We start from the raw sequence: 13,906 nt of genomic DNA, 5'->3' as shown, positions 1-13,906 counted from the left end.
AATAGCTGGAAGCCGAATTATTTCATTCCCCCACTATCCATGGCGGCCTGGAGGGGGAATAGTAATTAACGCTGCCCGGACTTGTGCAGAAGCAGGATCAGCCATATACTGCTGTATCCTACGCCGAAGTCTACCGACCCCGATTTCAAATGTACTCGCATCAAGCTACCTTTACTAGAGCGAAGGGTTGAAGGGTCATCTCGCTACCTATACTGAAGGGGGCGGCTGGTGGCAGTGGCCTAGGGCGGTAAAGAGTACAAATCCGCCCCTGTTTGTACCCCATGTTTGTTTCTTACTTTGTACAGCGCCACAGAATACACTGGCATTTTAAAAATCAATAATAATAATAAGACTGCATTCTCATGGTATTGCAACACAAAATGCACATAGTGGAAGCATTCAATCACACGGAAAGTATCCTAGTAGATGTAAAGGAATTGTTCTGAACTTCTGCCTGAGGAGATGTGTTTTGCAGTGTCACGTGTTGGATGTCTGCAATGCATATGCTATTGCTAGAGTCATATGTCTGCCTTGGCATGATATAGTTACGTTCTGCAGAGCTACTTATGTTTGCTTGTGCAGAATATTTTCGCCGTGGCCTCTGTCCAGCTATTTTCCTGGTGACCCCACATACACTACATCTCATTACTGTTGGTTTTTATTCAGCAAGCTCTGTGGCCGTTGGTGTCAGTCTCTTTCCATCTCTTTCCTCCCCGAGTCTCCCTCCCTCCCCCTCTTCCTGTAACACAAATCAGGATCATTTGCTGCTTCAGACTCAGTTCATCCTCGTCATCCTTCACACACATCAGGAGACAGTCCGGAAGAAACTAACTTTCCTTTTGCTTCATCCACTTTATTCATTAATTCATCTGCAACACCTCAGAGCAGCGTGTTCTCCATTCAGTAACCCCCTCTGTCTTCACAGTAGCGACCTGAGGACTTGCTGTGTTCCTTGCTGAGCTTGCTGAAACTTTTTGTCTCCCACTTTCTGCTCAGGTCACCACAGACTCAGCCCGCAGACCCTCCTCCCCCCATCTTCTTGCATCCTGCAGACTAACAGCAAATAATAAACTATTTTATCCCTTATACTTGTACTTATCTCTATACTTTGCCATTCTGAACTTTTGCCTGTGGTTCTATTGGTTTCTTTTCTCTTCTTGATTTATCTGTCGCTTCTTATCCCTGCCCGTGTGGCCCCAGCCTGGGGATGAGTGAACGGGAGGGAGCCGAGGGCTCCAGTGGAGGCTTCTCTCTGGATAAGGAATTTCTCTGCTCGCTGAAAGGGAAGTTACTGCTGGCGGAGCTGGTAAGTAAGTGTGTATAGCGTCTCACCGTGTGTCAGAATTCACAATGAGATCATGAGGTTTCTGGGCTGGACCTCAGCTCATCAGTTTATTTTTCCCAATTAAAGCTATGCAACAGAGCTGCCACCACCAGTGAATTGAAGCAACATGATTTACCAACATGATTTTTTTTTATTGAACAGTCCTTTGTGAATTAAACTATCAGTAGTCACTTACTTTCAGGGGCTCATGCTGCATAGGCAAACGCAGGGGGGGTTACAGCTGCCCTGAATCCCCCTCAGACCAGGGCCGGTGCAGTGTCTGGTAGTGATGGGTCGTTCGCGAACGAGCCGGCTCTAAGAGCCGGCTCTTTGCTGTGAACGACAAGAGCCGGTTCTCAGTTTTGAAAGAGCCGATGCCTCAGCCGCCCCACACAGCTCTGCTTTGCTGTGTAATAAAGGGCGCTGAGGCATGCTGGGAGATGTAGTCCTGTAGTTGCAGCTTGTACGAGTGTATGGGGCGGAGCAGAGCAGTAGCAAGAGGGATTGCCCAAGTCAGAGAAGCAGTCTGAAGTTGTCATGGAGACGGGGGCGGGGCTTTTACTCCGATTCTGAGCGGTGTCTATTGAGATTTAATAGGGTGCCGATTCAGAGCGTAAGAGCCGGCTCTTTAATGAGAGCCGATTCAGAAGAGCCGATTCTCAGAGAAGAGCCGGAATTCCCATCACTAGTGTCTGGGGACAGGCACAAGTTGAGACACCAGGTATCGTGCAGCTCACAGCACCGCCACCTTTCTTTCCCTCCTACAGTTTGGATGGAGCAGCTGCATGTGTACAGAGCATAGAGCAGCAGCAGTGGCATAGCTAAGGAGCTGTGGGCCCCGATGCAAGTTTTACATTGGGCCCCCCCAAGCACTCTATACATAACAGTTGATACGTGCACCAAAACCTGCCAATGGCAGCTACAGTGTCAGAGGTGCAAGAAGGGGACGGGAAACAGTTAGTTAATGATTACCACAATTCAAAGTATCTATAGAAGCGATTATTATGAGCACAGGACCAATAGAGAGCTAATACTGTAGTTGAGGGAGGGCCCAAGGGCCCTGATGCCGTCGCAACCTCTGCACCCCCTATTGCTACGCCCCTGAGCAGTGACGTGTGTACAGATCATGGAGCAGCAGCGTGTGTACAGAGCATGGAGCAGCTCTGGGGAACTTAAAGAGACTGAAGCCACTTAAAAAACGTCTTTTTACCTTTTATTTCTGTTAGGCATGTTTGCCCCTGTAAAAACACAGCTATCCCGCAGCAGAACGAGGATTTTTTACCCCCCAAATCCCCTGTGCAAAATCCATGACTTTCTTGGTCGTGCATTTTGCTGCCCAGGCTGCAGCTCTGCCTCCATGCACGTCAATCAGCGCGTATCTCCACCTCTCCCCCGCCCCTCTCAGTGAAAGAAGACTGAGAGGGGCGGGAAGAGGCGGCGATCAGACATTTAGGAAATAATTGTCAAATCCTGTCAGTCGGACGTTAAATTGCATTATGTGTACCCAGCATGATGTCCTAGCATATTATAATACTGTATTGTGCGTGGCTGAGGGAGACATTTCAGGAATCCCCCCCTTGAAAATCCTGGGTTTGCCCCTGTGCTGGGCATACACGGCTCGTTTTTGCCACTCGATTCTCCCGTTCGATCGTTTCGCCGCTTGATGCTGCAGTCGATTCTCTTATCTATCGCTCGTTTTTCTTATCTTTTTCCATTCACTGCTATCACAAGTCGAGTGGCGAAATGATCGAGCGAGAGATTGGACATGTCGGAAGTTATCTATCGAGCCATCTGTCTGGCTCAAAAAATTACCCGTGTATTCCCAGCAATTGCCTGCCATGTCAGTCTTTACATAAAACACAGCTAAAAGTACACACACACATTAGATAAAAGTCATCCTTAACAGCAATAATGACCTCTTCGGCCAACAATTGCTCGCCTTTCTAATGTGTGTACAGCACACGAACGATATCTCTTAAGGATCCAACATGTTGTCTGATCGTCGTCCCTCCGCCCCCTTCCATGTCATTTGATCGTTGTCCCTCCACCCCCATCCATAGCTACAGAATGCATCACTAGCCTGAAGGCTAGTGATGGCTCTGTACAGCATCGCCCAGTTTGCCGCACAAGGGATCGTTTCCTATCAATAATCTTGCTCATGTGTGTACTTCGCTTAGGAGTGTGCTATGTTTGCTTAACTGTAATATACAGTATATCTGGAGGATTTTCTTTCCCTTTACAAAAGTTTAGAAACCCTTTAACTGTATCCCATTTAGCTCTGGTTTGTTTTACTCATGAATTGTAAATATAAGGAGCTTTCCGCAATTTCCATCTCACTTCAGCTGTGCTTTAAGGTGAAAGGAGTAATTTGTTGATAAGTTTGGCGCTTACTAATATCATTGTTTGCAATGTAATCTATACTATTTTCTGTACAGGTCCTCTGCTTTGTGATATTTATCTGTTTTGCTGCATCCATATCGTCCTACTTGGCAGCCCCACTGATTGAGCTTCTCATCATCCTCATCTTCCTCATCATCTACTCAAGTCACTACCATGAGCGCCTTACAGCCCTCAACTGGCCGTGCACGGTGGGTACAGTGTCACAGATGTCACAGTGCTTCCTACACTTCCTACACTGTATGAAGTACTAACAACCATCATTTCAAAGCCAGGGAAAGATCTGACTGAGTATACTGAGACATTTTATGAGATAAGGTGGTTATACATCAGGAGACTTAAAGAGAAACCTTGACCAAGAATTATACTTCATCCCAATCAGTAGCTGATACCCCCTTTTACATGGGAAATCTATTCCTTTTCACGAACGGATCATCAGGGGGCTCTGTATGGCTGATATTGTGGTGAAACCCCTCCCACAAGAAACTCTCAGTACGTACTCCTGGCAGTTTCCTGTCTGTGAACTTTGTTGCATTGTGGGAAATAGCTGTTTACAGCTGTTTCCAACTGCCAAAAAAGCAAGCAGCAGGTATATCACCTACCAGCAGTAAAAATGTCACCATGTGATTAGAGATGTTGGCGAACGGTTCCCGAACCATTCGCCAGCGAACCCTTCACCCTGTACTACTTCCAGGTCGCTATGACCCGTAGTAGTACGGCTGCACTGGGCCGGCGGTGTGCATCATGAGTAACGTCACGCTCTTGCGCAGAGAGTGCCCGGCAACAGGCATGCGATCAAAGACGCGCAGCGCCGGCCCAGCGCAGCCGTACTACTACGGGTCATAGTGACCCGGAAGTAGTACGGCCAACATAGAGATTCGCGGGGGAACTGTTCAATCACATCTCTACATGTGATAAATGTCAGAATGTAAATCAGGGATTTAAAAGATTTTACAATGGGCAAACACTGACTAAATCATTTATACATAATTATTGTAAAAAATTAAGCACTTTTTCTATTACATTATTTTCACTGGAGTTCCTCTTTAACAGCCGATCGACCACCTGATTCGATTATTATAATCAGATGAAAAACGGAGCCGCCAAACACATGTCTTATCGACAATGCAATCAATTTGGAGCCAGAATTGGTTGCATGTATCGATCAGACATGCTGCAAGATGTAGATGCTTGATCGGGTGTGCGGCATGCGATATCGGGATGAGCGGCAAACACAACTAAACCCCTGTCACTGTCTCCTCTAATGTACAATGTGCCCTATGCAATTATACTTTACCTTTCCGGTGTCCACTGCTGGCTCCATCTCCACACTGCCTCCGATACACACGCCTGATGAGGTTGTTGGCGTATACGTGTGTGTGTGTGACGTCATGCTGGAATCAATCGGGAATTCGCCTGTGGTATAAGAGTACGCCACAGGTCTATTTCCAATCAGATTTAATCTGTCGTTTAGTCGATCTGCAGATACATCGTCTGATGTATGGGCACCATTAGACATAAAAATATAATGACAAACACACTTCCCTAATGACTAGTAACAGTATATATGAACTTAAAGGGACTCCGAGGAGTGCCCGAATTTAAAAGAATACACTTACCTGAGGCTTCTTCAAGCTCACAGTACACAGTAGGCGGCGAGGTCCCGCTTCATCACGGCGGCCGGAGTGACAGGTCTGCGCATTATTATTATTTATTGTATTTATAAAGCGCCAACATATTACGCAGCGCTGGACATGTGCGTGTTTTCTGCGCATGCGCAGACCTGTCACGCCGGCCGGCGTGATGACACAAGGCGGCCGGCGTGATGACGCATTGCATCAATACCCAGGAAGAGCCGGCCTGACACCAGGCCCGGTGTCGCTGGCTGACGCGAATAACCGGGGGTCGGCGGAGGCTGAACGAGTAGACCCAGGAGGACGCCGCGGGACCTCGCCACCTACGGTGAGCTGGAAGCAGCCCTAGGTAAGTGTATTCTTTTAAATTCGGGCACTCCTCGGAGTCCCTTTAATTGCACCATATCAAGTGGATTTTAAGAAAGGCTGATAAGCCCCAGATGGCCCTCAAAGGCTGATAAGTAAGATTTACAGAAATTACTCAAATACCTTCTCTGCTTGTCACTTTGGATGCAGAGAGGATGTTCAGCAGAATCCACCAGGGGGTATTTAGAAAGTGTGTTTAACCTCTTTGGTTGTAGTGGTTTTACTGAAAAAGCAATTCTAGCATTGTATTCAAAACACTTTGCTATTATTATTTACTGTATTTGTAAAGAGCCAACATATGACAATAAATGGTCAATAAATACAAACATAGACAATAAATACAAACAATGATACAAAGGATGACAGACGTAACAAGGTTATACAACATAGAACAAAGCTGTGCAAGGCAAGTGGTACAAAATACATGATCATGCAATTTGGGTTGGTTAGGTAGGCCCCGTAATACAGGTATGAGGCAATCATATGAAAGGAGAACACAATCATGTAGAAAACACTAGGGAAGGGAGCACCCTGCCAAAGGGGAGGGGAGGTGGACACAATAGGTACGGCTGAAGAATAAATAATTGGTAGAGAGTTTTTTTGTGGTAAGGGGTGGGTAGGCTATCTTAAAGAGAACCTGTACTGAGTAAAAATATTTAAAATAAACACATGAGGTAACTTCAAATGAACATTGCATAGTTACCTTGCCATCAGTTCCTCTCAGAAGCTCACCATTGTCTTCTGACAATGATCCCTTCCAGTTCTGACAATATTTTGTCAGATCTGAAATATATCAGTTGCTATTAGTAAAATATCAGTTGCTGGCAGTTATAGCTGAGAGGAAAACTGATGTACCAGGTAATGTTCATGTTTCCCTATGGCTCAAGTGGGCAATGTTACAGTAACTTTGTGCTGACCAGAAAGCTGTTATGGGGTAATGGCCATTTCCAAAATGGAGGACGGAAAATTCCCTTGATCATAGTGAACAAATAGGACGCGGGACAGGAGAAAGACACTGAGGAGTAGACTACATGGAAGGTAAGTATGACTTGTGTATGCTTATTTTGACTTTTAATTTTCAGTTCAGGTTTTCTTTAAAGTGGAATTGTCACCATAAAAATCAAATTTCAACAGCAACTGGTCTGAATGTATTAAGTGATAAAGATGCTAATCCTGCATTCAAAACTTTCAAAAGTTTTTCTGCTGTTATGATTTGGAGTTATCGCATACTTAAAGGGGAACTGAAGAGAGAGGTATATGGAGGCTGTCATGTTTATTTCCTTTTAGACAATACCAGTTGCCTGGCAGCCCTGCTGATCCTCTGCCTCTAATACTATTAGCCATAGCCCCTGAACAAGCATGCAGCAGATCAGGTGTTTCAGTGGTTCAGACTTATAAGTCTGGTCTGACAAGACTAGCTGCATGCTTGTTTCTGCTTTTAATCAGATACTACTGCAGAGAAATAGACCAGCAGGGCTGCCAGGCAACTGGTATTGATTAAAAGGAAATAAACATGACAGCCTCCATATACCTCTCTCTTCAGTTCCCCTTTAAAGAGACTCTGTAACATGAAAAACATCCCCTGGGGGGTACTCACCTCAGGTGGGGGAAGCCTCGGGATCCTAATGAGGCTTCCCACGCCGTCCTCTGTCCCACGGGGGTCTCGCCGCAGCCCTCCGAACAGCCGGCGACTGTGCCGACTGTCAGTTCAATATTTACCTTTGCTGGCTCCAGCGGGGGCGCTGTGGCGACTTTCGGCACGGAAATAGACGGAAATACCCGATCTCCGTCGGGTCCGCTCTACTGCGCAGGCGCCGGAAACTTGCGCCTGCGCAGTAGAGCAGACCCGACGGCGATCGGGTATTTCCGCCTACTTCGGAGCCGACAGCCATCAGAGCGCCTGCGCAGGAGCCAGGAAGGTAAATATTGCGTCACCGCTGTACGGAGGGCTACAGCGAGACACCCGAGGGACGCAGGACGGCGTGGGAAGCCTCATTAGGATCCTGAGGCTTCCCCCACCCGAGGTGAGTACCCCCCAGGGGCCGTTTTGTCGTTACAGTTCCTCTTTAAGGAGCATTGGCCCTTTAGTAGTCAGTGCCAAACAGTTGCATGCTGGGGGTTCTTTTTATCTATAATATATTCCTCTTCTTCCCTTTATTTTCCTGCCTAGCTGCTTATCTGAAACCTTATCCTCTGCTCACTTGTGTTTACAAGCAAGGCTGAGGTGACTCAGCAATTGGAGGAGAAAAGAAAAAAGTAAAGGGCAGAATGACATCAGTATTTGGCCTCAGCTGTGGGCAAAAGACATGGTTCCCACCAGGAACAGAATTCTCTTCATTTACTATATAAAATTCACTGAAATCAAAACATGTACAGTACAATACGTTATGTAAGTAGATCAAGTATTTATCTACTTATATATGTGTTTTTTTCCCTGGCATAGTATGGCTAATCCTACTGCTTTAAAGAGGTGGGTTTTGAGGGCTTGCTAGATTGTGTTGAAGGAGCCTTTGCTAAGATTCTTCATTTTGGCATACATTAGAAAGAGTCTCAAATTAGTAATGGAACCTGTCAGATGTGTCCATTATTACTGCTTAGGCTGGGTTCACACTGGCAATGGAAACATTCAGTTTAGCGGAACAAAATGTTATGAACCCAAACTGATCTTATGCAAGGCAATAGGATCCGGTCACATTAGTGAGTGTAGAACGGATCCATTCGTTCCATCCCGGTGAGGGAAACGCAAGTTTGGGTCCCTTTCTACTTTTCTGGATCAGCCAGACGAAGCAGATAGCAGCTGAACCCTATGGAATCAATGCTAGCCTATGAGAACAGACGGTGTCCAACCTGACTAGGCTTCTCAACACATATTTTGCAAAATACTCACCAGCCACCATCCATTACAGTTCTTCTCTGCTCTATTGGGGTCCATGCACACTAGACACACCGGTATACCAATCCCAGAGCCCCATCAAAAGCTTTAGGCCGGTTTCAAACCACAACCAGTGTTTTGGTGGCTGTGTGATCAACGCTTAAAATAGGCTTCGGAGATCCCCAGATTCCCCGCGGCAATGTGTGGTAATGTAGTTTATGGCAGCAAGCCAAAATATAAGTGAGGCTCTCTAGCACTCACATCCTGTGGCGGAAATCTGAACTGCAAAGAAGTGTATAGAAAATTACTCTTTCATGCATGCTCACACAAAACAATTTATCACGCACACAAAACAATTTAAAATATTTGTGGCACCATTGACTTACATGACTTCTGGTCACCGCATGTCACCACGCATGTTGCCCCGTAATGCGCTGATGCTTTCACGTCGTATGCGATGCTTCCAGCGCATTGAATCAGGTATGAAATGTCCAATAGACTTTCATTGCTTTAGTGTTACTCTGCGGTAAAAAAGGGTAACGCAATGCAATTAAATCATCCCAGTGTGAAAGGGGCCTCAGGCTGCAATTGGCTAGAAATAGACCAATGAGAATCGTCCCTCCCCAGGGAGGATTCTCATTCGTTCAAACTAAAAAGCAAATCAGTTTTTAATATGCTACAGTGTGAATCCGGCCTTAATAGGACAAGTGAAGTGAGAGGGATATGGAGACTGCCATATTTATTACCTTTTAAGCAATACCAGTTGCCTGGCTACACTGCTGATTCTCTGCCTGTAATACTTTTAGCCATAGACCCTGAACAAGCATGTCGATCAGATGTTTCTGACATTATTGTTAAATCTGACAGGATTAGCTGCATGCTTGTTTCTGGTGTGATTCAGACACTACTGCAGCCAAATCAGCAGGGCTGCCAGACAACTGAGCATCAATCTCTTTAGATAAATGTGGGGAAATCTAAAGCCGCATCTACACGCGTAGATGCGGCCGCGATGCTCCTTATCAATCGAGCCGCTGATGTGGCTCGATTGATAAGATCCGACAGGACGGATCTCCGCACCGCCGATTCCCTGCTCGATCCCCGTGAGGGAACAATGGCAGGGAATCGTGCGGGAGATAAGCGGCGCCGGCGGGGACGAGCGGGCACGAGCGGGGAATCGAATGCGGCGCACGCGCGGCGAGCGGGGACGCGGCGGGCACGCGGAAGAGGCGATCCGGCGGCTAATCGAGCCGCCGGATCGCTACAACCTCTCCCCGTGTAGACGGGGCTTTAAGATGCATGACCTAAATGTATAAAAAGCTTTACATATGATTTAGTAACATGTGTGGCCAGTACGGTAGCGTTGTGGTTAGAACTCTTGCCTTGCAGCACTGGGTCCCCAGTTTGAATCCCAGCTAGAGCACTATCTGCACAAAGTTTGTATGTTCCCCCCTATGTTTGCGTGGGTTTCCTCCAGGCACTTTAGTTTTCTCCCAGATTCTAAGAACACACAGATAAGTTAACTGGCTTCACCCTAAAAAATTGCCCCTGGACTACGATACAGACATGATACATGCATAGACATATGACTATAGTAGGGATTAGATTGCGAGCCCCTCTGAGGGACAGGTAAGTGACAAAACAATATACTCTGTACAGCCTTGCGGAATATGTCAGTGCTATATAATTACTAAATAACATTAATAATACATGAAGATGCAACTTTTAAAAACAAATGGTACACACTATTTAAAGTAAACCAGAGACGCTATAAAATAAATATTTAATACTTACCTGGGGCTTCTTCCAGCCCCACAAGCACCGCTGAGTCCCTCACCATCCTCCCATGTGCCTTCGTTCAGCAGCAATCAGCCCTAGTAACGGGCTAAGTCGCGTCAGTCGGGGTCTTCTGCGCATGCATATAGTGGCGTAACTAAGCAGCTAGGGGCCCTGGTGTGAGTGTTACATGGGGCCACAAGCACTCTATTGATATGGAGCCCTAAAACCTACCAAGGACAGCTGCAGTGTCAGAGAGATGTATTTAGAAAAAAGTTAATTAAGGATTACCGCTATGCAATGCACATATAGAGGTGTTCATTACCAGCATAGCACTAATCAAAAGCTAATAAGTTGAATGAAGGAGAACCCCTGGTGGGCCTTTTCTGGTCCAGGGGCCCTGGTACGGTTGCAACCTCTGCATCCCCTATTGTTACGCCACTGATGGCATACTATTCCCAAATTATTACAGTCATGGCCGGAATTGTTGGCACCTCAGATTTTTTTTTCCAGAAAATCAAGTATTTCTCACAAAAAAATGCAGTAACACATGTTTTGTTATACACATGTTTATTTCCTTTTTTTGTGTATTGGAACAATACAAAAAAAGGGAGGAAAAAAAGCAAATTGTACATAATATCACACAAAACTCCAAAAATGGGCTGGACAAAATGATTGGCGCCCTTTCAAAATTGTGTATAAATAAGATTGTTTCAAGCATGCACCGCCTTTAAACTCACCAGGGGCAAGTAACAGGTGTGGACAATTTAAAAATCACACCTGAAAACAGATAAAAAGGAGAGAAGTTCACTTAGGCCTAGTTCACATTATAAATCACCAGCATTATTGCAAGCTCTGATCGATTTCTAGGGCTATTTTTGAATAACTTTTCCAAGCGCTTTCTGAGTGATTTTCGCTTAGAAAAGGGTTTTTCGAAGCGCTTTTGTGCAGTGATTATGTTTTTCACTTCCTTTTCACGTCAGGAAGTGAACTCTTTTACCCGGAAATTAATAAATACAGGGAAATCGCAAATTCAAAGTGCTTTTTCAAGCGCTTTGCGATTTCCCTATATCTTCCATTGCAAATGCTCAAAAAATGGTGCAGGAGCCACGTTTGCGATTGGATAGAAAGCTCATCGCTTATGTGAGAACACTCACAAAAGCGCCATTACACTAGCGCTTTTAAGGTGATTTTTTTAATCGCCAGAGCTAAAAAAACCAAACAAAAATAACAGCAACATTGCTCTGTGTGAACAAGCCCTTATTCTTTGCATTGTGTGTCTGTGTGTGCCACGCTAAGCATGGACCACAGAAAAAGAAGAGAACTGTCTGAGGACTTGAGAACTAAAATTAAGGAAAAATATCAACAATCTCAAGGTTACAAGTCCATCTCCAGAGATCTAGATTTTCCTTTGTCCACAGTGTGCAACATTGTCAAGAAGTTTGCAACCCATGGCACTGTAGCTAATCTCCCTGGACGTGGATGCAAGAGAAAAATTGATGCAAGGTTGCAATGCAGAATAGTCCAGATGGTGGATAAGCAGCCCCAAACAAGTTCCAAAGAAATTCAAGCTGTCCTGTAGGCTCAGGGAGCGTCAGTGTCAGCCTGAACTATCCATCGACATTTAAATGAAATGAAATGCTATGGCAGGAGACCCAGGAGGACCCCACTGCTGACACAGAGACATAAGAAAGCAAAACTAGTTTGCCTAAATGTACTTGAGTAAGGGCCTGTTCAGACTATGTGCGTTCCTAGCCGTTTTCAGGGAATGCGTCCGGGTACCAAAAACGCATAGGAACGGCTCGTAATGCTTTTTAATGGGGTAGTTCACATGTATGCGTATGAGACGCATACGTTTCTCATCCGCATTGCTGCACGCAGTTCTGTGCGATACGCATAGAAACGGACGCAATGAAAGTCTATGGACGCGTATAAAAAACGCGTACTATTGCGTTTTTAGCGTCCGTTTTCCTCTGCGGTTCCCATAATTTTTTTTTTCCCCTGGGTCACGTGTGTGTGCAAAACGCAATAGAATACGCATTAGAACGCAAGAAAAACGCATGCGTTTTTCACCTTGCGTTTCTTTGATTTTAAACGCATTCTTCATACGCAGATAGTCTGAACAGGCCCTAAGTCAAAATCTATCTGGGAGAATGTCTTGTGGACAGATGAAACCCTGTGTCAGAAAGCTGGGTTTGCTTCCGAGATCTTGGGTATTCCAGCAGGACAATGACCCCAAACATAAGTCAAAAATGCAACCAGAAATGGTTGGCAAGTTGGCAACAAAGCGCTGGAGTGTTCTGAAGTGGCCAGCAATGAGTCCAGATCTAAATCCCATTGAACACTTGCGAGAGATCTTAAAATTGCTGTTGGGAAAAGGCGCCCTTCCAATGAGAGAGACCTGGAGCAGTTTGCAAAGGAAGAGTGGTCCAAAATTCCAGGTGAGAGGTGTAAGAAGCTTATTAATGGTTATAGGGAGCGACTGATTTCAGTTATTTTTTCCAAAGGGTCTGCAACCATATATTAAGTTAAGTGTACCAATAATTTTCTCAAGCACATTTCTGGAGTTTTGTGTGACATTATGTCCAATCTGCTTTCCCCCCCCCCCCCCCCCCTTTTTTACGTTTTGTTCCAATACACACAATGGGAATAAACGTGTTACTGCAATACTTTTCTTCAAGAAAACCTTGATTTCCTGGAAACACTTCTGAGGTGCCAACAATTTTGTCCATGACTGTATATAGATCCAGCCCCTATCCCTTTGCCCAGTAGTTACTTAATGCTCCAGCGTAAAATATACAATTAGATTTAAACCGAAAAAAGAAAAGTTACATTTATTACTAAAACATTTTATGAAGGCATATGAGTTCCATATCTGGATTCTTTTTACTATAACTCAAGTTTAGATCAAGCTAAATATTGGTGGAACATATCCAAGGAAACATTATGGTCTTATATACCTTTCACACATTTAGAAGCATTAATCATTGCCATGTTAATGGATTATACGCAATCACCAAATCAATTTTATCCAGCTCAATCGATTATAGAAAGATTAGCTCAAGTACAGAATGATAAAATGTTATAGAATTTAGTAGAATTTTTTAAACAACCCATTACTACTTTCTCAATGTATACCTAACTTGAGTGAATATACTTTACATATCAAAAAAATAAGTTTTTTCAAATTAAACACTATGTAGTTTATGCTGGAGCAGAGTGGTCTGTACATGCAGATAGGCACCCAGTATAACGTCCTCTTTACTGAAGAAAAACATGCAGAGATAAAACATACACCACCATCAGGAAATGTAGCATACTTGGAACAGAGAGGAACATAGATAGAATACAAGAAATAACAATCCCATAAAGATTATCATCACATTTTACACACAGTGGCATTTTGTGGTTGTTTTACTATACTGCAGTTTAGGTAATAATACCGTTGATACTTCCAACAGTTTAGATACCTCTGGTTTAGCAGATTTTGATCTAATAAGAGATCCTATTATAGTCCATATACTGACCGATTTTACCTGT

The 13,906-nt window shown here is 44.7% G+C and overlaps 1 protein-coding gene across 3 annotated transcripts in view; it reads left to right on the top strand.

Annotated features, from left to right (window-relative positions):
* The first annotated feature begins 760 nt into the window (after nt 1–760).
* Nucleotides 761–13,906, top strand: part of CMTM5 (CKLF like MARVEL transmembrane domain containing 5) — a 43,807-nt gene continuing 30,661 nt past the window's right edge. For 2 of the 3 annotated variants that reach the window (XM_068242307.1, XM_068242300.1), the window contains exons 1-2: nt 761–1,306; nt 3,760–3,912. In XM_068242307.1, coding sequence (XP_068098408.1) covers nt 1,208–1,306; nt 3,760–3,912 — 252 coding nt within the window. In that variant the 5' untranslated portion in view covers nt 761–1,207. Of the gene's footprint in view, nt 1,307–1,949; nt 2,046–3,759; nt 3,913–13,906 lie in introns of those variants that run through there. The other variant, XM_068242312.1, reaches the window with a different exon arrangement.

This window comes from Hyperolius riggenbachi, chromosome 1 (assembly GCF_040937935.1).
Source record: "Hyperolius riggenbachi isolate aHypRig1 chromosome 1, aHypRig1.pri, whole genome shotgun sequence".
Classification (NCBI taxonomy): domain Eukaryota; kingdom Metazoa; phylum Chordata; class Amphibia; order Anura; family Hyperoliidae; genus Hyperolius; species Hyperolius riggenbachi.
This window is presented reverse-complemented; position numbering and strand designations above follow the sequence as displayed.